This window comes from Biomphalaria glabrata, chromosome 7 (assembly GCF_947242115.1).
Source record: "Biomphalaria glabrata chromosome 7, xgBioGlab47.1, whole genome shotgun sequence".
NCBI classification, from domain to species: domain Eukaryota; kingdom Metazoa; phylum Mollusca; class Gastropoda; family Planorbidae; genus Biomphalaria; species Biomphalaria glabrata.
In genome coordinates, this window is record NC_074717.1 from 25,218,970 (window position 1) to 25,242,227 (window position 23,258).

Genomic DNA, 23,258 nt, shown 5'->3' on the forward strand with positions numbered 1-23,258 from the left:
TAAGATAATAATGTTTTAGAGAAATGTTTTTCAATGTGTGTTAGCTACAGTTAGTAATGAGAAACGTGACTTCACTCGAGCTATTTACAAACAAGTAGGCTACCCAGATTGTACACACTAAAAGTTCATATTGTCAATACATTCTTGATTCAAAGCACACTTTTATATGTAAGGCTAAAAAGCAAGGTTTTTCTAGGGTTTGTGTGTGTTGTGTGCCAAAATCCCAAATATCATATATTCAGATGTTGTCTTGGCTATGATATACCGGTGTAGCATTGGGAATGATGTTCAAGTAATGCCAACTAAGAGTTCATATTCTAGGTATTCATTATGTTTGAGACATGTAATAAGGAATTGATGTTCACTTGATGTAAACTTATAAATGATATTCAAATGATGTCGACTTAGAAAAAATGTTTGGGTGATGTAATCTTGTAATCTAAGAAATTATATTCGAGTAATGTAATCTTGGAAAGGATGTTCGAAAGATGTAATCTCGACGAAAACATTTGGTTTAGTTAGTATGGTTTAGTGTTTGGTCTTATGTAGCTATTCCAAATAAACCCAGAACTCGTTCAATTATAGATAAGAATGGTAAAATGTTTTATCCATTATCACGCCATAGTATCAATTGTTTTAATGCACACTAGAAGTTCGTAATATAAACATTCTTTGTCTCCATATAGATTTTTTAAGGAATAGCTTGACGATGAGCACCACACATCAAAGCTTGTACAAATGTGTGTCATTAAAAACCTATCAGTGTTGATACAGCAGTTCAAAAGTCTGGCGCCCACACCCCAACAGTAGCCTATGCTTATAGAAAATATGCATTAAACAGCAACAATGGAATCAGGCTCGACATACTAATCAGATAGTTTAGATATTTATTTTGTGCAGCCCACATTAACGCTTGTCCCTTGTAGTTGCTCCTATTTTTGGCGCTGACTATAATCTTACTTCTCACAACTATTAATAATACTTCCATCTGATACTTGACTCTATTGTCATGTACTTATACTCTCCCAGTGTTGAGAATCTTGTGGATGGTTCTTGACATTCTATTTAGTAGGTGTTGTAGTTGTAGTAGTGACCTCAGTGACCACAGCTGCGCCCACCAGCTGACGTTTGTGCTCCTGCCAGGCTTTGAACATGTAGTACGTATCCACCCCAAACACAGCCAGTGCAAGGAAGTTGAAAACCTAAAAGTTTTTAAAAAATTCATAATTAGAGAGACACTTATTTTATTTATTTGTTTTCATAGTCCAACACTCTTTCTAAATGAGTAATTGTCAAGGGAATCATGAATGTAATTAAAAGGACGCGCTCGTTATAATAATCTAAAATATCTAAAATAAATCTAACAATAGTGCTGATAATAATATTTGTAAGACATATATTTTCTAATAGATAATAAATATTATTATTATTATTATTATTATATTGAAATAACCAAATAAAGTCAACGTCATGTAGAACACTGTCCTTTATTATCCCGCAGTTTAATGATTAAAGCTAGTTGTTAGTAAGAAAATAAATAAACCTGTTAAGCTTTACACTAGACTTTCATCCTATGTCTAAAGCTATTTCGGTTGCTAAAATAACATTACTTGTCAAAAATCTAAGAAAACTAAACCGTTTTAAACATATACCCAAAGGAAATGTGATTATTAAGGTCTTAGGGCTTGAAGGAGTGCAAGAAGTCAGTAACCACGTTGCTTTCTTGACAACTGTTAAAAAAACAAACACCATCTTAGAGTCTAGAGGCTACGGCCATGACCTGAGATCGTCAGGACTAGGCAAGACAAGTTTAGCAAGATATTGTCCATGAACACCATCTTAGAGTCTAGAGGCTACGGCCATGACCTGAGATCGTCAGGACTAGGCAAGACAAGTTTAGCAAGATATTGTCCATGAAGAAGCTAAAACAAAAAAAAAGGAAACCATGGAGAGAAAACTAAACAACAAATAGAAGGCCCGCATGCTTGTACCCTCCAAGGTAGCAGGTAACACAGAGCACACGAAACCATAGTTGTTATGGTGATATCAACAAGACAACTCTAGTAGCCTAGGTCCTTCTATACATATGTAAATAGAGTTCTAGTCTGACTGGTCGTGTAATAAGTGCTTCGGACTGTTGTCTCACTTGTCGTGAGTTCGCACCTTAATGATCGAAACGTATCAAACAAAGCACATTTTTTGACTGCATTACATTGAACATAACAAACACGTTTAAGCTATAAGTAAATAGACGTTTGCTCACTAGGGTTAAATCGTATCTTATCTTATATGATACAGACGTTACTTCAAAAAAAGAAGATTATTACGTCCTACGCGGCATGCATTTAGTCATGCATATTAACCAATGACCTAAACTCTGCCAAGTCACTGTTTTTCCTGGCTGACACAGGCAACCCATTCCATGCTCTAATAGCACTAGGGAAGAAGAAGCATTTGTACAAATTTGTCCTAGCATATGGAACGAGCATTATGCCTTTATCTTTGTGTCTTTCTGAGTATTTCATTAAATATTAAATTTTGTATTTGTATTTGTTGATTATTTCTTTATCTTGGTGTCTTTCTGAGCATTTTATTAAATTTGTTTTTATATTATGGTTCAGTGTTTTATGTATAATTACTACCTTACTTTTAAGTCTTCTAGCCTGAAGGCTTTCTAAATTTAGTGATTTTACTAAAGATGCTACTCTAGTCAAATGTGAATATTCGTTTTTTATGAATCTCACTGCTCTATATGTTTATATTTGGTCATCGTTTGGAGATGTTCATGACTAACTATAAAATGTGAAGGAAGTTCAATTGAGCTATCTCAATGGTAGCTGATGTTCTTCATATCCAAAAACTAAGTTTTATCACAGTTCCTTTAGAACCTCTAGTTAGTTACCTTTAGAACCGCTAGTTAGTTACCTTTAGAACCGCTAGGTAGTTATTTTTAGAACCGCTAGTTAGTTACCTTTATAACCTCTAGTTAGTTACCTTTAGAACCGCTAGCTAGTTACCTTTAGAACCTCTAGTTAGTTACCTTTGGAACCGCTAGTTAGTTACCTTTATAACCGCTATTTAGTTACCTTTATAACCTCTGGTTAGTTACCTTTAGAACCGCTAGTTAGTTACCTTTAGACCAGACAGTTAGTTACCTTTAGAACCGCTAGTTAGTTACCTTTAAAACCGCTAGTTAGTTACCTTTAGAACCGCTAATTAGTTATCTTTAGAACTGTCAATAGTTACCTTTAGAACCTCTAGTTAGTTACCTTTAGAGCTGCCAGTTAGTTACCTTTAGAACCGCTAGTTTATTACCTTTAGAACCGCTGGTTAGTTACCTATAGAACCTCTAATTGGTTACTTTTAGAACCGCTAGTTAGTTACCTTTAGAACCTCTAGCTAATTACCTTTAGAACTGCCAGTTTGTTACCTTTAAAACCGCTAGTTAGTTACATTTAGAACCGCTAGTTAGTTACCTTTAGAACCTCTAGTTAGTTATCTTTAGACCCGCTAGTTAGTTACCTATAAAACCTCTAATTGGTTACCTTTAGAACCGCTAGTTAGTTACCTTTAGAACCTCTAGTTAGTTACCTTTAGAACTGCCAGTTTGTTACCTTTATAACCGCTAGTTAGTTACATTTAGAACCGCTAGTTAGTTACCTTTAGAGCTGCCCGTTAGTTACCTTTAGAACCGCTAGTTTATTACCTTTAGAACCGCTGGTTAGTTACCTATTGAACCGCTAGTTAGTTACCTTTAGAACCGCTAGTTAGTTACCTTTAGAGCTGCCAGTTAGTTACCTTTAGAACCGCTAGTTTATTACCTTTAGACCCGCTAGTTAGTTACCTTTAGAACCGCTAGTTAGTTACCTTTAGAACCGCTAGTTAGTTACCTCTAGAACCGCTAGTTAGTTACCTTTATAACATCTAGTTAGTTACCTTTAGAAAATCTAGTTAGTTACCTTTAGAACTGCCAGTTAGTTATCTTTAGAACCGCTAGTTAGTTACCTTTAGAACCGCTAGTTAGCTACCTTTAGTACAGCTAGTTAGTTACCTTTAGAACCGCTAGTTAGTTACCTTTAGAACCTCTAGTTAGTTACCTTTAGAGCTGCCAGTTAGTTACCTTTAGAACCGCTAGTTAGTTACCTTTAGAACCGCTAGTTTATTACCTTTAGAACCGCTGGTTAGTTACCTATAGAACCTCTAATTGGTTACCTTTAGAACCGCTAGTTAGTTACCTTTAGAACCTCTAGTTAGTTACCTTTAGAACTGCCAGTTTGTTACCTTTAGAACCGCTAGTTAGTTACATTTAGAACCGCTAGTTAGTTACCTTTAGAACCTCTAGTTAGTTATCTTTAGAACCGCTAGTTATTTAACTTTAGAACCCCCTAGTTAGTTACCTTTATAACCTCTAGTTAGTTACCTTTAGAACCGCTAGTTAGTTACCTTTAGACCAGACAGTTAGTTACCTTTAGAACCGCTAGTTAGTTACCTTTAAAACCGCTAGTTAGTTACCTTTAGAACCGCTAGTTAGTTACCTTTAGAACTGTCAATAGTTACCTTTAGAACCTCTAGTTAGTTACCTTTAGAGCTGCCAGTTAGTTACCTTTAGAACCGCTAGTTTATTACCTTTAGAACCGCTGGTTAGTTACCTATAGAACCTCTAATTGGTTACTTTTAGAACCGCTAGTTAGTTACCTTTAGAACCTCTAGCTAGTTACCTTTAGAACTGCCAGTTTGTTACCTTTAAAACCGCTAGTTAGTTACATTTAGAACCGCTAGTTAGTTACCTTTAGAACCTCTAGTTAGTTATCTTTAGACCCGCTAGTTAGTTACCTATAAAACCTCTAATTGGTTACCTTTAGAACCGCTAGTTAGTTACCTTTAGAACCTCTAATTAGTTACCTTTAGAACTGCCAGTTTGTTACCTTTATAACCGCTAGTTAGTTACATTTAGAACCGCTAGTTAGTTACCTTTAGAGCTGCCCGTTAGTTACCTTTAGAACCGCTAGTTTATTACCTTTAGAACCGCTGATTAGTTACCTATAGAACCGCTAGTAAGTTACCTTTAGAACCGCTAGTTAGTTACCTTTAGAGCTGCCAGTTAGTTACCTTTAGAACCGCTAGTTTATTACCTTTAGACCCGCTAGTTAGTTACCTTTAGAACCGCTAGTTAGTTACCTTTAGAACCGCTAGTTAGTTACCTCTAGAACCGCTAGTTAGTTACCTTTATAACATCTAGTTAGTTACCTTTAGAAAATCTAGTTAGTTACCTTTAGAACTGCCAGTTAGTTATCTTTAGAACCGCTAGTTAGTTACCTTTAGAACCGCTAGTTAGCTACCTTTAGTACAGCTAGTTAGTTACCTTTAGAACCGCTAGTTAGTTACCTTTAGAACCGCTAGTTAGTTACATTTAGAACCGCTAGTTAGCTACCTTTAGTACAGCTAGTTAGTTACCTTTAGAACCGCTAGTTAGTTACCTTTAGAACCTCTAGTTAGTTACCTTTAGAGCTGCCAGTTAGTTACCTTTAGAACTGCCAGTTAGTTATCTTTAGAACCGCTAGTTAGTTACCTTTAGAACCGCTAGTTATTTACCTTTAGAACCCCCTAGTTAGTTACCTTTAGAACCGCTAGTTAGTTACCTTTGGAACCGCTAGTTAGTTACCTTTATAACCTCTAGTTAGTTACCTTTAGAACTGCCAGTTTGTTACCTTTAGAACCGCTAGTTAGTTACATTTAGAACCGCTAGTTAGTTACCTTTAGAACCTCTAGTTAGTTATCTTTAGAACCGCTAGTTATTTACCTTTAGAACCCCCTAGTTAGTTACCTTTAGAACCGCTAGTTAGTTACCTTTGGAACCGCTAGTTAGTTACCTTTATAACCGCTTGTTAGTTACCTCTAGAACCGCTTGTTAGTTACCTCTAGAACCGCTAGTTAGTTACGTTTATAACCTCTAGTTAGTTACCTTTAGTACCGCTAGTTAGTTACATTTAGAACTGCCAGTTAGTTATCTTTAGAACCGCTAGTTAGTTACCTTTAGAACCGCTAGTTAGTTACCTTTAGAAAATCTAGTTTGTTACCTTTAGAACTGCCAGTTAGTTACCTTTATAACCTCTAGTTAGTTACCTTTAGAACCGCTAGTTAGTTACCTTTAGAAAATCTAGTTAGTTACCTTTAGAAAATCTAGTTAGTTACCTTTAGAACTGCCAGTTAGTTACCTTTAGAACCGCTAGTTAGTTACCTTTGTAACCTCTAGTTAGTTACCTTTAGAACCGCTAGCTAGTTACCTTTAGAACCGCTAGTTAGTTACCTTTAGAACCGCTAGTTAGTTACCTCTAGAACCGCTTGTTAGTTACCTTTAGAACTGCTAGTTAGTTACCTTTAGAACTGCTAGTTAGTTACCGTTAGAACTGCTAGTTAGTTACCTTTAGAACTGCCAGTTAGTTACCTTTAGAACCGCTAGCTAGTTACCTTTAGAACCGCTAGCTAGTTACCTTTAGAACCGCTTGTTAGTTACCTTTAGAACTGCTAGTTAGTTACCTTTAGTACCGCTAGTTAGTTACCTTTAGAACCGCTAGTTAGTTACCTTTAGTACCGCTAGTTAGTTACCTTTAGCACCGCTAGTTAGTTACCTTTAGAACCGCTAGTTAGTTACCTATTCGTTTTTAACTAAGTTATTTTCTAGTAGAGAAGTCTTCTGCTCCTTCCATATTAAAATTATTTTGTGCTAGAAGCGGATAACATTAGAAAATTTGAATTTGGAGTGCTAAAAGTTACCCAAAAAAACGTATTAGAAATCTTTACAAAAAAATAACATGACTTATCATTACTTATCATTACTTATCATGACTTATCAACCAGAGTTATCAACACTTGCTCTATTTTTTATACAACGGATACACCAAAACGCTAGCTATTTATAGTTTTTACGCCAGGAATGAAAATATTCCATAATTTTTAATTTTTTGTTTTGTATTCAGGGCCGGTTGAAGTGTGTGGAGGCCACTACACTTTTTCTATCGCATTAATAAAAATCTAATTATTAATTAAATCACAAATATTTAAAAGCATGTCATATTATAAAAGAAAGAAGTACTTGTAAATTATATTTCAATTCCCTCCCTCAACAAAATTAGATTATATAATATGCATATTTTAGTGAAAAAAAATCACATTTTTTATGGGGGGGTTTTTTACGCTATGTAGTTAATCCGGAGAATATTACTAGCACACCATACGCGGACACGACAGTGTGGCCAACTGTAAGATTTAAAGTACTGTCAGTAAAAATGCGAAAAAAAAAATATTGAAAAATAAAATTGATGAACCTTCGAAATATGGATTGTTCTCTACTGTAGGGTACCCTTTTCAAGTGGATACCTCTAGGTTGTGCTCCCGCCTGCCCTTCCTAAGTCCGGCCATGATTGCGCTTATTATTTACATTTTCGAGGAAATCTATTGAACGCTATAGAACGTGTGGCTGCCAATTCGAGGTTACAAATCCAGATACAGCTTTTGTTTGTATAATATTCTTTAGGTGTGGCTATAAAAAGAAATGTAGATCTATTGAGTTCACTTACTGCAGCTGCTGCAATACCTGGATGTATAGGTGCCCCTACCGCCGACACAATAGCTGACATAAGCAGCAACCCATCAGAAATACAATATTCAATAAACTCCTGAAAACAAAATAGGCATCAAACTTAAGATTCAGAAACCACTATCTTGTAGAATAGATTAGAATGTAAGTCTTCTTTTTCAGAGATACGTTTGTACCGTTACTAGCATAGACATACAATACAATTTGTAGGTCTATGGTTATTATATTTTCTTCTTTGAATGTAATGTATTGAGTTCACTTACTGCAGCTGCTGCAATACCCGGATGTATAGGTGCCCCTACCGCCGACACAATAGCTGACATAAGCAGCAACCCATCAGGAAATAAGGAAATATAAATATCATCTAAATCAGTGATTCCCAAAGTGGTCTATATAGACCCCCAGGGGTCTACGAGGACTTCCAAGGGGTCTACGGAAGTGAAAAAATAAATTGGGGGTCTATGGCCTGTTAATGGGGGTCTACGAAGGCGGATCTCATTGAAGCAGGTCCATTCATGAAATTGACTCGTTCACACATGATTTGTACCTTAGTTAATCCTTTGAATTTCAACCCTGTTAGTGGAATGATTTTTTTTTATTTAAAGATTTTAATGTATTATTTTAAATACCTTAATTGTGTCTACATGAAAGTAATCATTTACATGGCCGAGTCTATAAAATAAAATGTTGACCCTAAATTGTTGGTTATTAAAAATTTGGCTTCATTCTTTCTTTGTTGAACAACTATTGCATTTGTTCTTTATTTTTATGTAACAAAGTTTGAAGCTATGTCGCTATGAAACCATCGAAGCTGGAACATTAAGAATTAAGCCACAGTAGAAAAATGTTGATTAAACATCATAGAAGAGAATAGGTTTGTGAGCGTCTTACAATATATTTACTTAGGCTTATATCAAACTCTAAAAAACTGCTCAATAAGCAAAATATTGACTTTGCCAACCATTGAAGAGGTTTTACAATCTGTTTTACACAATCCTATATCTGATATCATTAAAAATTCCTCTAAGCAACAATACGGTTCAAAGGTGTAATGAGTTTTGGACAATGAATGGTTATCGTGTTATTACGATTTACTTTTTTAAAAAGCTGGACTAGTTAACCTTGCCTGATAATTTAGTGGTATTATTATATTTTTGTTATGAATCAAGAAATTCATAAAGAATTGCTTTTTGCCTGAAATTTTGATCAATTGCTCCTTCACACTGAAGTATGATAGTTTTCGAAAGGCTTATCTTTGACACTATTTTTTCTGAGTTCTTGGTTGCTAAGATCCTATTTTAAAACACAGACATTAAAAGGGAATAGGACATAGTCTATTTCACAAACTTGTTTCATAAATTGAATGAGGTTAACTTGCAGCTACAATGTGATAACCTAAATTTGATCAACACGAAGGCATAATCTCAGTGTTTCATGTGAGGATTAAATTAATGAAGCATACAATGACAATGATACATTTTCTTACTTTCCAAATTTAAATCAGTCAGACATCATCTAATCGAGAAGATAGAATGTTAACCCGAACTAAATAGAAGCCCAAGATTGAAATTTTATTATCAAAGCTGCCCACCAATAGGCGTTTTTTTTTTGTTGTTGTTGTTGCTTAATTACTTCTTGTAATGCATATTAAATTTTATTTTGCATTAATTTGCTTTGAATGTCATCAATAAATATATATCGCATAGTAATGAGTGAGAAAAGCACATCTGAAGTTAATGAATTTTCAAAAAAATGCTGGGGGGTCTACCGAAAACTTAAAAACATGGCAAGGGGTCTACGAGACAAAAAAGTTTGGGAACCACTGATCTAAATAATTCTATTGACCATCTTTGTGCATACTCAGTTAAACCAGTAAAGAAACCTAACAACATGGCGGCCGTCTTGAGATACGAGGAACATTAATGTTCATTTCCAGAACGAAGAGTAACTTTGCATTAACAAACAAAAAATTTTTTATCTTCTTTTTATCTTATATATTACAGACATTACTTCAAAAAAAAGAAGATAATTACGTCCTATTCATCTCAAACAAGACGTGCATGATAATCAGTGACTTAAACTCTGCTAAAACGTTAATTGTCCTTTTTGATTCAGGCAACCCATTCTATTCTCTAATAGCACTAAGGAAGAAGGAACACTTGTAAGATTTTGTTCTAGTGTTTGGAATAAGAAATGTGCCTCTCTCTTTGTATCTTTCTGAGTATTTCATTAGTTTTTGTTCTATTTGTAAATTATTTATTATAGCTACTTTACGTGTTATCCTTCTGTCCTGAAGTGTCTCTAAGTTTAGTCATTTTACTCATGGTGTTACTCTAATCAAATTTGGAAACCTGTGTTTGCATATAGAGACTCTGGATGAACTAATAATAAGGCGAATGTATTCTAGTCCGAGATTAAAGTATAGCACAAAATATCACATGTAACCCAGACAAAAACCCGAAGTCTGCTTGTGGTTGATTTAAGTTATATTTCCGCTGTCTGCAGCTGTCTTTTGCGTTAGCTTTTCTTAGTCATTAAAACATCAAATTAGACTAGTTAGATCAGTGATTCCCAAACTTGTTGTTTAACGGAACACTTCGCACATTCTGAGTATTTAGCGGAACACTTAGCTTAATTTTTTAGAGAGGTAAATTCACATGGTGGCTTACAAATTAATTATTCCAGTAGTTCTTGGAACAACTATTCAGGCCTCGCTGAGCACTAGGGTTCCGCGGAACACAGTTTGGGAAACACTGAGTTTGATTAAGGAATTCTAAATATATCTTTGCGCAGTGTATAATTGGTTTCCCATCCAGTGTTTATACTGGTTATTCTGTTATAATAAAGCCTTGTAGATTCCATGACTATAATAACAACAAGCAAATTAAAAAAGAAAAAAACAAAACTTATCTAAGGGAGAGAGCGGTTAATTACTGCCTTTATCTGAAAAGTACAGGATTTAGCAACCCCTTTTGGGTGTCACCCGGTGCGGTACAAGGCTGGGGGGTGGTGGACAAGTGGTTAAGTGCTTGGCTTCCAAACCTAGGGTCCTGGGTTCAAAGCTCGGTGCAGACTGGGATTTTGAATTTCGAATTTTTAGGGTGCTCCTGAGTCCATCCAGCTCTAATGGGTACCTGATTTTGGTTAGTGAAAGTAAAGGCGGTTGGTTGCTGTGCTGGCCACATGACACCCTCATCGTTAACCGTTGGCCGAAGAAACAGATGACTTTAACATCATCTGCCCTATAGATCGCAAGGTCTGAAAGGGGAACTTTACTTTTATTTAACGGTGCGGCCCGCACCCCCCACATCCCAAGTGACGCCACTGAATCGAACTATTGTAATCTTCTCTTAGATTCAAATTACTTTTTTTTTTACCAATGAAAGAAAAGCGATGTGGAGAAATATAAGGGCGTTATAATGGAAAGAAAAAATATAATAATAATAGAAGATGAGCTTTTGAAATGATTTTGAAATAGACAAAATAAGCTTAGGGTCGTAATATTAAAAAAATGTCAACGAAAAAAAAAAACACTTTTGTTCTACAAGCAAAATGATTAGTCTCCGTTTATGTAAACCTTCAAAGGCACATACTGTCAGTCAACAGCAAAGAAAACTTTCAAAGTCACATACTATCAGTCAACAACAAAGAAAACTTTCAAAGGCACATACTATCAGTCAACAGCGAAGAAAACTTTCAAAGTCACATACTGTCAGTCAACAGCAAAGAAAACTGGCTCAAAGATCTTAGTGAAATACATTTTACCGAGCCAATAGTGTTTTCTGCGTGTCGTTTTCTTTTTGTTTTAAGGAACCCAAGAAAGTGGAATAGCCGTATTATTTTGTGTAATCTGTCCATCCGTCCCGTCTCGATCACAAAAGGCTCGAAAAAATATGAAAATCTGATATCATGATACTCTAGATCTTGCAAAATTCTGATGCAAGGACTACATTTTTGTTTTCTGAAATCGAACGTTTAATTTTTAATATTTAGTATGCAAGTAGACCTTATCTTCATAACTATCAGTTCATTGAATACATGTGAATATTAACAATGTAATAATCAATTTATCTCCTTATCAAGTGGTATCATGTCGTCAGTCAGCGTAACACTACAATAATATCAGCAAGACTTTTAACAGACATACTTTATATAAACTGTGTCTCAATTCTAGGGAAATCGTTTTCGACATTTTAGTCCAACCACCCAGTTTAGACTCATGCAGAGTTTGTCAGCTGATAAGAGTAAATTTACAATGGTATAGATTTGATCATGAAATTGACTTACTAGAAAATGCCAAAATATAAAGAAATGGTAGATATCTGTCAAGTGGCAAATGAAATTGATGATAACAAGGGTCAGGCAGCTCACCGCAGCAAAGTGTACCCACCCATCGGCAGACCAGTAAGCAGAGGAAACGCAGATGATGATAAGAATGCACAGACCCTGTGGAGTGAAAAGACATAATAACTGACTAGAGCAATGTTATGAACATAATGATAACAGAGTCTAAAACCATGTCCGCTTAGTATGGCTTGAATACACTGAATGATTACACAACACATATTTCGTGAACACATTCATACGGACGAGTTACAAGCACATGTAAACATAAGAACGGCAACTGATGTCTGTGGCATTTTACGTCTCGAGAGACGATCTTTTCCCTTTGCAACTTCTTGTGTGACTAAAGAGGCCAATCCTTGATACACAGCTGCGATCGCAGGTTGGGCATATATAATCACCAGGCGCCGTTGCATTTTCACCCTTCTTTCTGCTTCTGTTGTGTATGACATCTGCAATCTGTGACCCTTCCTTTATGCTCTCTCTCCATGTGGATCTGTCCAGTGCCACCTCTTCCCAGTTGCCAGTGTCGATTTTGAAGAGCTTCATGTCGCGTTTGCATACATCCGTATAACGTAAAAGTGGGCGACCAGCGGCTCTCCTGCCTTCTATTAGATCGCCATACAGGTTGTCCTGTGGAAGACGACCTACTGGCATTCTACGAACGTGACCAAGCCAGCCAAGGCGTCTGCTGCTGATAACAGAGCGGATGTCCTGGCATCCTGCTCTATGTAGCACTTCCTCATTGGTTATCTTATCTTGCCACCTTATTTTAAAGATCCGCCTTAGGCATCGGAGGTGGAAGACATTCAGCTTTTTTTCCTGCCATGAATAGGTTGACCATGTTTCACTTCCGTACAGCAAGGTGCTCAACACACAGGTCCGGTAGACTAGGGCTTTGGTACTGCTAGTCAGCAATATGTTGTCCCAGACTCTTTTCTGCAACCGTGACATGGTGGCCATTGCCTTGGCTATCCTGTTGTTTATGTCTTTATCCAGTAGAGTGTTGTTGGATATGATGGAGCCAAGGTAACAAAAGTGATCAACAACTTCTAGTGGTTGGCCATTAATGCTTACTTGAGGTGCAGTGTTTGTGTTTTGGACAAGTATCTTAGTCTTGCTTTGACTGATGTTTAAGCCGAACTTCTGGCAAGCAGCAGATAGTTTGTCAACCATGGACTGTAGCTGAATATCAGAATCAGCCACAATAGCTGCATCATCAGCATACAGGAGTTCCCTGACAAGTAGCTTCCTAACCTTGGTTTTTGCCCGCAGCCTTGATACATTAAATAGTTTTCCAGAGGATCTTGTATGGAGAAACACACCTTCGTTTATGTCGCTGTACGCATAATGCAGTAGACAGGAGAAGAATATGCCAAACAGAGTAGGTGCGAGCACACATCCCTGCTTGACACCACTGCAAACCTCAAAAGGTGCTGATTGGGCTCCATTGAATTTGACAGTACATTTAGTTTCCTCGTGAAAACACTCAATTAACTTCAGTAGTTTTGGAGGGCAACCTATTTTCCTCAGGAGTTTGAAAAGGCCACTTCTGCTGACCATGTCAAAAGCTTTAGTCAGATCAACAAAAACAATGTAAATGGGTCTGTCTCTCTGAATTTCTCCTGCAGTAGTCGTAGAGAAGATATCATGTCTATAGTGGATCTACCACTCCTGAATCCACACTGAGACTCTGGGTGGACTCTAGAAGCTATCACTTGCAGCCTGGATAGTGCCACTCTAGCAAAGATTTTGCCCACTATACTGAGGAGAGAGATACCCCTATAGTTGTTGCAGTCACTCCGATCCCCTTTGTTCTTGTATATTGTGACTATAGTTGCGTCACGCATGTCCTGTGGGACATGACCTGTTTCCCAACAGCGGCAGAGGAGAGTATAGAGTTCAGGGAGCAGGAGTGATTCGTTGATGATGGGTACTAATCATGATGTGTACTACTCATGGTGTAGTTTTCATGATGTATGCGCATCATTATGCGTTTTATGACGTAGCTATCTTCAACTTCTTTACAAATGTCGCAAAGAAACAATATAAATAATGTTTGGAAAATGAATCTTCCTTCATATTTTTATTTTGGGCTGGGAGGGGGGGGGGCTTCATGCTTCATTTCTCAAACCGTTTTGTTTAGTTGGACACCTGATATTAATTATCAATAAAATATTAAAGTACAGTTTCAAGAACACACAAAAGTACAACTTTTAACTTGCATACTGATTATGATGTATAGCCTATTGATCAAAGCTTTAAGATGTATAGCCTAATGATCAAAGCTTTAAAATGTATAGCCTAGTGATCAAAGCTTTAAGATGTATAGCCTATTGATCAAAGCTTTAAGATGTATAGCCTAGTGATCAAAGCTTTAAGATGTATAGCCTATTGATCAAAGCTTTAAGATGTATAGCCTATTGATCAAAGCTTTAAGATGTATAGCCTAGTGATCAAAGCTTTAAGATGTATAGCCTAGTGATCAAAGCTTTAAGATGTATAGCCTAGTGATCAAAGCTTTAAGATGTATAGACTAGTGATCAAAGCTTTAAGATGTATAGCCTATTGATCAAAGCTTTAAGATGTATAGCCTATTGATCAAAGCTTTAAGATGTATAGCCTATTGATCAAAGCTTTAAGATGTATAGCCTATTGATCAAAGCTTTAAGATGTATAGCCTATTGATCAAAGCTTTAAGATGTATAGCCTAGTGATCAAAGCTTTAAGATGTATAGCCTAGTGATCAAAGCTTTAAGATGTATAGCCTATTGATCAAAGCTTTAAGATGTATAGCCTATTGATCAAAGCTTTAAGATGTATAGCCTATTGATCAAAGCTTTGTTCTTATTGCCAGATGTGGTAATGAACATAAGCTCTCAAATACTTATATAATGATTCCAGTGGCATGAGTCTCAAATAACTTCTGAGAACCAACCGAGTTCCTGGCAATCATGTATTGCTCAAATATTGGGTCCAGTCCCGTCCTCCAAGGATTAGCCATTATTGTCTTAGGACTGAAGGACTCCAATGAAATCATCGTTATGCTTATGGAACGGCTAATTCATTCTCTGACAGGGTCATTCTGAAACCTTTTGAGAAAAAAAATATGTGGACTTTCGAATTCTTCCAACGTTTTATTCCTTTGAGGACATAACTCGAGAAATCGGAACAGAGAACGACGTAACTCGAGAAATCGGAACAGAGAACGACATAACTCGAGAAATAGGAACAGAGAACGACATAACTCGAGAAATCGGAACAGAGAACGACATAACTCGAGAAATTGGAACAGAGAACGGATTTAGTTACTTTTAATAATATTTTATAATAAGGAACTAGGATTATTCTTTTAAAAAATGTTACCGTAATTTGTGCCCTTTTTAAATTTTAATTTTAATTTTAATTTTTCTTTTTGCAAGGACCTACACCAAGACCTGAACTTTGATCTCTATTTTCTTCTGAGGTCGTTCTTCTCATAAATGAAAATCCGAAACAAATTGTAAGGACGGACTATCGGTAGAACTGCCCAGGGCCTATTTCATGGGTAGAACTGCCCAGAGCCTATTTCATCGGTAGAACTGCCCAGGGCCTATTTCATTTAACAAATATAATATTTTAAACATATAGACTTTTTAAATATATTTTTGAAGTGTTTTGAGGTCACTAAAGAAAGGAAAAATAAACTGTAAAATTGTATAACATTAAAAAAATAAGAATTTTGAAAAAGGGATCGCTATTCCTTAATGTAAATTCCTAACTCAGCGTTCCACATCTTATATATTTTTAACATTTTATACGCTTTTCCCTCTTTTTTGGAAAGAAAAATGTAATGTCAATAGGGTTTGTTGGACTAGTCCGTTTCGTTTCTTTGATTAAAAAGTATTGGGCCGGAAGTGGCTTTTTTCCCTATATATCTTTGTATTTTTCAGTTCTCTTTTTAAATTAAACTGACATTATTATGCTATAATTTTCAGTGTACCTGATAGAGAAAAAAATTCTGCACAAAAATACGGGTAGTTGGGATATAACCCGATAGAGGCTATAAAAATAAAAGACCTGAAACTAGCGCGTGAAACTACACATTTACAGTACTTTATTTAATGAGTATTTTACCCAAGATCTGTGTTGTTTTTTTAGGACTAGCTTATTTCATGTACCCGGCATTTTCCGATACACAATTTCATACACAAAATAATTGTTGAAAAAAATTGTAGAGATTTTAAACTTTAAATGATTACTTAAAAAGGTGTTACTCTAATCAATTTTGAATATTATTTTGTTATTAATGTCACTGTTTATTTTGTGTCTGTTCTAGTTTCTTAAATTTTTCTTGAGTAATGGGGTTGTTTTTTTCCAAATGGGTATACCTGATTTCTCCAAGCAGCCTTTGTAAAATATTGGTCCTAAATAATGCTATGTTTATAAACGAAAATTCGCATGGCTGCATTATGATGAATGTACGTGTTAGTTCAATATATTTTATATTAGTAGGTAACTATAAATAACCGCATAAATAGACGTAAGTTTCATTTTTTTCTATTAGATAAAGTCATATAGCAAATTTTTGTTTATATCCTAATTCTAAAAAGGAATAATAATAGAATTATACAGTAAAAATAATCACTAAGTTTTTCTTTTAATAGTTTTGAAAGTCTAACTGATAAGATTACAAAGAGAGTTTGTGTTTTTGCAGATGTACACAAGCTACACAATGAGTCAGTCCATCTCTTCTAATTGTTTAGAAATGAGTGTATAAATGTAGGTTTCGATATTTTTAGCCTGAATTTAAGAAGTTACAAACTTCAAACAACTAATATATTGCCTCTTCCATAAAACTTTGTACTTAAAAACTAAATTTATCCAATGCTCGAAATCCTGGTTGTATCCTTAGGCCCTATTTAAATCGATCCGGTATCAATGTATTAAGTAGCAATAACCCCGCAAAAAAAAAAAAATGAAAGAAGATTGAGATATACATATATTTTTGTGACGGTACCGGCACCTTTTTTCAATGTCGGGAAAAATGATTACTTTTCTTGTAATTCAACTTTAATTGTTAATTTTATTATTAGTTGAAAGTTAGGCAATCTATCACTGAGTGCCGGAGCCTCTTTTTTATTTTTAAAAAAAAAAAGCACTTTATATACTTTCAGCCGACATGTTGTATTATTAAAAACATCTCTATGTGAACTTCTCAATCATCTAGAGTCTTAGACAGTCATTATTTTAGACTAGATTTAAGTAGAGTCTAGACCTAGATTTAGTAGGCCTATTATTATTAAAAAAAAAATAAAAAATCAGTCATTATAGACATCATTCGCAATTTTATTATTAGGTCTAGGCATTGAAAAGTAAATCTATTAATAAACTATAATAGATCTAAGTCTAAGTACTAACTTATTAAATAAGTCATTATAAGTAGAAGTATTATAATGAATATTGTATAGATCTAGATTGACTAGATTATAGATAGATCTATAGATAGATCTCTAGTTTAGTAGATTAAGTATAGAGTATAGTAAACGTATTACAGTATTATTAGATCTATGTTTTATGTCTATATCCAATAATCTAATAATTAAAAAACTTTAGTCTTTATTAATATCTAGACTTTTTTCTAATAAAAACTGACTATAGGCATAGCATAGGCTAGACTCGGCAATCTAGTCTCAAGATAGAATCTATACTATTACTAGATCTATTCAATTTTTATATATAGATCTAGACTAGAATTAGATTATAGATCTAAATATACTAATGGAGAGATGATATGAGGTGTTTGCTAATAGCGTTGTACAAGAAACAAAGCTGGGTTTTTCTAAACTCTAATACTTGGTATGTAATAGTAAAACAGCACCTACCTAAATAAATCGTAACTAGCAATCAAAAACCTATATTTATTGTAGTATATATAGGTCTGTGGTTGTATTTTATATAGCCTTCGTAGCTTCTTCTATGGAGAAATGACTTTTGTCATTTCTTTTACTGAAAATTGGGCTATTCGGGTCTGACACATATATAATTTTTATGTTCAGCAACAAACCCTATTTTATAAGCATACTATTAATTTTTTATCTGATACTACTTTATTTTTAGTCTTTGCAGAATTGAGACATTCTTAAGTTTGAAAACAGAAGTTTCATAGAAAATATTTTCTTTTTTTTAATATTCATATTTCATGGTAATAAAACATGACTGAGTGATCCAAAGCACCAGTCTCGTTCTTGGCCTACTGCTGCCTAAGAATTGAACACACTTTTATTAAAACCCAATGAGGCTGGACAGACGGAAAGACCGACAGACAACTGAAGTTGAATAAAAGTTTTCAGAATGATATCACTGAATAGATGTACAAACTACTTTCACTTCACAGGCTTAGACATAGAAAGTTTGCTATATTTAAGTATAAGTAACGGCTATTAGAAAGATAGATCTGCTGGACGTTAAGTGAATAATAAAACTGTGATAGAAATAAACTGCAGATAGTCCTAACAACAGACGGGATGTTTTTCTCTGTACATGTGGGATGTGCGGTGGGTGAGGATGGAAAGGCATGTGTTAATGTTGTCCCAGTGAATTCTCACGTCTGTGCATCAATGTCAAGGACATTTAGGCACAGAGATCACACTATTAGATTTACTATGTTGTCCAGACACAACATAATAATGAATAGAGTTTAGATTCTCATTGAATGTTTAATATGTCACTGCCATTCGACTCAAGAACAAAATAATGCAAAGCTGATATAACTCAGTAGATAGAATTTGAAGCACCTGATATAGAGTAACTTTCTTCATTCCAGGGGTCGGGGGTTTCCGGCTATCTCCCCCCCCCCCCCCAAAAAAAAAAAAATTGAGCGTTCGAAGCGTAGAATGCAATATTATAAAATGCTCATTCCAAAAAGCATCAGAGAGCATTAGAAATGTGTACAACCATTTCCTAAGGCGTAGGGTGGATGGAAGGGGGTGAAGATATTCTGGTAATCGAAGTAACGAGTAAAAGACATGGTTGGAGCGGTAGCGTTACAAAGCAGTCCGTGCCAATCAGATGTAACAAATAATAAAATTATTTTTTTTAGGGGCTGGTGGCGGAGCAGGATGTAAAAAGTAAAAATGGACCAGTCCAAAAAATATCACAGAGCCTATCAAATATTTCTAAATAACTGAAAAGCAGAAGTATAGTCAGAAAGTGTAAAGAAGACAGTTTGTTTAAGGCCGAAAGTTTGTGGGGGGTGCTGCAGAAAAGTGATACTCGCATTTATGGGAGGGAGGTGCATGGCAAAAAAAACAATTAGTAGCCTGGGACCAAATCAAACGGCATAGACGGGGGATAATGCTAGTTGTGTTATCACACAAACTCATAGGCAGACACCGACTGACTATACATAACAAATATTCCGAATGACATCTAGGAAAAAAAAACCTTTTCCTACGTCACACGGCCTGGTGAAACTAAAAAATTTCATTTTTAATATGAGAGAGTTGACGGGTGTTAATAAACCTGTTTATAGAATTTCATTTAATGACATCATTTCAAATGACCTCAAGGAAAAAAATCGACTACATCATACAGGCTAATAATAATGGCAATGTCTTCCATTCCGAAGATTAAGGATCAGTGCAGTGTTTCACATGACTACGCAAACCCAGTTGCGACGTACATATCCGCATTTCACGCAGACAAAGCCGTTGTCCATACCTCTAGTTAAACTAAAAATGTCTTTTTCAACAAGAGAGAGTTGACGAGTGTCAATAAAAATTGACGCACGAGGTCTTATAGCATTTAGTTTAAGGGAATCTCTCCGAATGACGTCAAAGGAAAAAATGTCTTCTTATTCACACTGCCTAGTTAAAGTAAAAAATTCTTTTGTCTACAATAAAGAGTTGACGAGGATTACTAAACGTTGTCTCACGAGTTGGCATAGCATTTCATTTAGGGAAATCACTACGAATGACGTCAATGGAAAAAAAATGTCCACTACTATCTCTAATTCAAAATAATGCTTCCTGTCACCTAAAGATGCACTAGGGAGATTTTGTTTTCAAGTACAGACTTCCTAGAATTTATAGAAAAATGAATTCAAATTTTCGTCCCGCGTCATCAACATCGTTTTTCAAAGGTGTTGTCTCCTAATTCAGGAAATTAGATAGGTGCTCACAAAGACACGGTTTTGACAGGTTTGCAGCCTGAACGCAGAAATTCACGAAAAAACGCAATCTTTATATGAAACCATTGTATTTTCTTTTCGGTAATTTCCCGAAAGGCCGAAGTTTATATATAAAATGTTAATAGAAATAACACAAAAAAAGGCTTCGTGTATTTTTAATGCATATTTTCTTTTTCCCAAAGTAATCTTATTTTAATTTGCCGTACGTCATTTCCGCTTCCTTTTAGACTCGTTCGAATTATAGAACATTACTTAGCATCGTAATGATAGATCTATTTCTTTATTATTTCAAGACAGCGTATCTATATCTTTTTTTCGAGACATTGAAAACTGTAATGATTTTACGCTAATGCATATGTTGTAAAAACTTTCCTTCTAGACACTCATCTAAAAATTAAAACTCAAGAAATTGTCAAAACGAAAGTAAGGAATTAATTCACGGACAAATAAACGATTACTGCGTAATATTTGTCCTAGAATGACCTAGATATATACAGAAAAAGAGACATATTTTTAAAGCCAAACTATAATTTGGACTAAATTAATATAATTTACTAAATCAAATTTCAGTCTTTATCGTTTTATTTTTTTTTTATTTTTGAATCCTAGATTTTAACTTGTGTGTCCCAGTATTTTACCCAACGTATCTAGGTAAAGGTTTACAAATCAATTCATTCATTTGAACAGTCTAAAAATGATATCGTTTTAACATCGCTCAAATCATTATTAAAGCTTACCATTTCAGTCATCTTCAAAATGCCAGGTATGGTCGTGAGATATTCACGATGTATCCGGATCTCTTGATACCATCTCCTGGTGGTCTGAACCCGGTGCTCCTCTGTTCTTATCTCCATCGGTTCTATTCAACAAAATCAAAACAAACATTTTTCTTAAAAACTTCACAAACATATCTGAAAAGCAGAAGTTTTGAAAAAGGAAAAGAGAACAATTGCTGACCTCTTCTCTCGGTACCGTCAATAGATTATCTCAAGTAGGCCTAAGTTGTAGCCCTGTCATTTGCTGGCATCGCCTATATTTAGAACTATAACATTGCTTTGTTTAATTGGGTGACAAGAGTAATCTAGAGTGCAAGTTTAATTAAAATAAAACTTGTGTCTGACATAGAGTTGTATGGCTGCGTTATTAGTCTGAGCTAATACATCAACGTCACAAACTCCTTGATTGCATTGATAGAAAAACATATAGAAACAAATAAAGAGATATATTTGTAAACCAAAGAAAAGAAAATACTTACCACTTAGTCAACTTTGATAAAATAAAAGGAAGTTTGCATTTGACTCCTTGTAGCGCTGCTTCAAAGTCCAAACCTCACTGAATATAGATATATAAGTGTTGTTTGTGTTTTATTTACTCAGTCTTGATTCTGAAGGACATCATAAGTTGAAGATTGTCTATAAATGATTATAGGCTTACTGGCTGACTCAATCTTTTAAATCAAAAATTACTCAACTTCCTGTATCACTATCTAGTCCACTAACTCCACTTAACAAAATATACACTGGTCTATACACGAAACAGAAGTTATAGAGGGTTTTTTAAAAGCAAGCACGCTAAACGTTAGAACAAGATTCTTAAGATTAACATAGACACGACTTGTTCATGTACTGGAGGGATATACCAAAGTAATAAGAGCTATTAATAGCATGAACATGCTCTCTGGCGCTCCTCTCTCTTCTAGGAAATAGCCATTGTTCAGTTGTTGTTGTTTTTTTTCACAAACAACCTGGCAGACGTTTGTTTGAAACTTTGAAAAGACACACTCTGATTACATAGGTAAACACATACTATGATGTAGACACACTGGCAGATCCAGGGGTGGCGGCAGGACGAATTCTAGTAAAGAAATCAAACTATTTGTATACGAATTTATTACTTATGTTAATAATATATACTGTTGTAACTCTCTAAGGCAGGCACTCAACGAAAGACAGGTTGACAAGAGTAAACGATGTATTTATTTATGATAAATGCAAATGAAGCATCGACAAATGGTACGGGTAAAAGTAACTACTTCGACTTGGACTTCTGCTATAAAGTCACAGGGAGTAATATGTCTAAGTTCTAAGAGTCCTACTTTATACCAAAACACAGAATAGACCAACCTTGCACCAGTGCTTGAGGTGCGCACCTCAAGCACTGGTGCAAGCTTGGGTTACAACAATACTGATTATTTATATTTCAACCAATTTTTAGAATATTTCGCCCCCCCCTAGTATGTTGGCCAATTTAGTGGGGTGGGGAGGTGGCGATGGCATCAATCCCGCTCCCGAAACCATAAACTTTCGAGTGGGGGGGAGGCCGGTCCAATTTATTTGTAGAAATCACAGTTTGTTAACAGAATCAATTAAATATCTATATGGTTCAAACTTGTTGATATTTTGACCGATCTTTATATTATGTCGTTCCCCCGTTAGCCGATTGGGTGGGGTGGTGGGGGAATACATTTACTGCCCTTCTCATCTAAACCCTATTAGTGGCGTGCGGTCCTACTTTTATTGAGAAATCATAGTTTGTGAACAAAATTAGTTGAATATTTTTACGTGCGCATCTTAGTGTAAATGTGAAATGGTGCGATTGCGTGTTGAAAGGGGAAGAAAAACCAAAATGGAAGAATATGAACAAGAAAGTGTTTTCAGTGTTAATAAAGATTAAAGTATTTATAAACTGTGATTTGTCGTTTCCATGTCTAAGGAGTCTCATCCAATATGAAGACGTAACAAGTGGCGCCCAACGCAAAGGTAAAACCCACGTATCCCTCTATACACAGTGGATCTCCTGTCAGCAGACAGTAGAGATAGTAAAGTCTAGATCTAGAGACAGGAGAGCATTCGATTCGATATTATTAGTAATCGACTATGGCGGACAAGGCTGAGGTAGCAGCGTTGAAGGAAGAGGGAAGGTTGTTAGAGCTTGAAGGGGCAGAACTAAGAAAATACGTACAAGAAAGGTTGATGGAGAGGGAGAGATTAGCGATGGAAAGAGACAAAGAAAAGGAGAGATTAGCGATGGAAAGAGACAACGAAAAGGAGAGATTAGCAATGGAAAGAGAAAAAGAAAAGGAGAGATTAGCAATGGAAAGAGAAAAAGAAAAGGAGAGATTAGATAAGGAGGACAAAAGAAAAAGAT

At 35.4% G+C, this 23,258-nt stretch overlaps 1 protein-coding gene across 4 annotated transcripts; it reads right to left on the bottom strand.

The window, feature by feature from the left end:
• Nucleotides 1-870: 870 nt before the first annotated feature.
• Nucleotides 871-21,960, bottom strand: LOC106058152 (uncharacterized). 4 transcript variants are annotated; one of them, XM_056036762.1, is made up of 6 exons: nucleotides 21,367-21,953; nucleotides 21,069-21,153; nucleotides 20,849-20,970; nucleotides 11,885-12,043; nucleotides 7,578-7,676; nucleotides 871-1,202 (listed from the first exon to the last, which is right to left on the bottom strand). In XM_056036762.1, exons 3-6 carry the CDS (start codon nucleotides 20,963-20,965, stop codon nucleotides 1,062-1,064), a joined length of 516 nt encoding a protein of 171 aa, XP_055892737.1. In that variant the 5' UTR covers nucleotides 20,966-20,970; nucleotides 21,069-21,153; nucleotides 21,367-21,953; the 3' UTR covers nucleotides 871-1,061. The 4 variants fall into 4 exon arrangements, with proteins under 4 accessions (XP_055892737.1, XP_055892736.1, XP_055892739.1 ...); XM_056036761.1 differs by lacking the exon at nucleotides 21,069-21,153 and having other exon boundaries at nucleotides 21,367-21,949; XM_056036764.1 differs by lacking the exons at nucleotides 11,885-12,043; nucleotides 21,069-21,153 and having other exon boundaries at nucleotides 21,367-21,960.
• Between the last annotated feature and the right edge of the window lie 1,298 nt (nucleotides 21,961-23,258).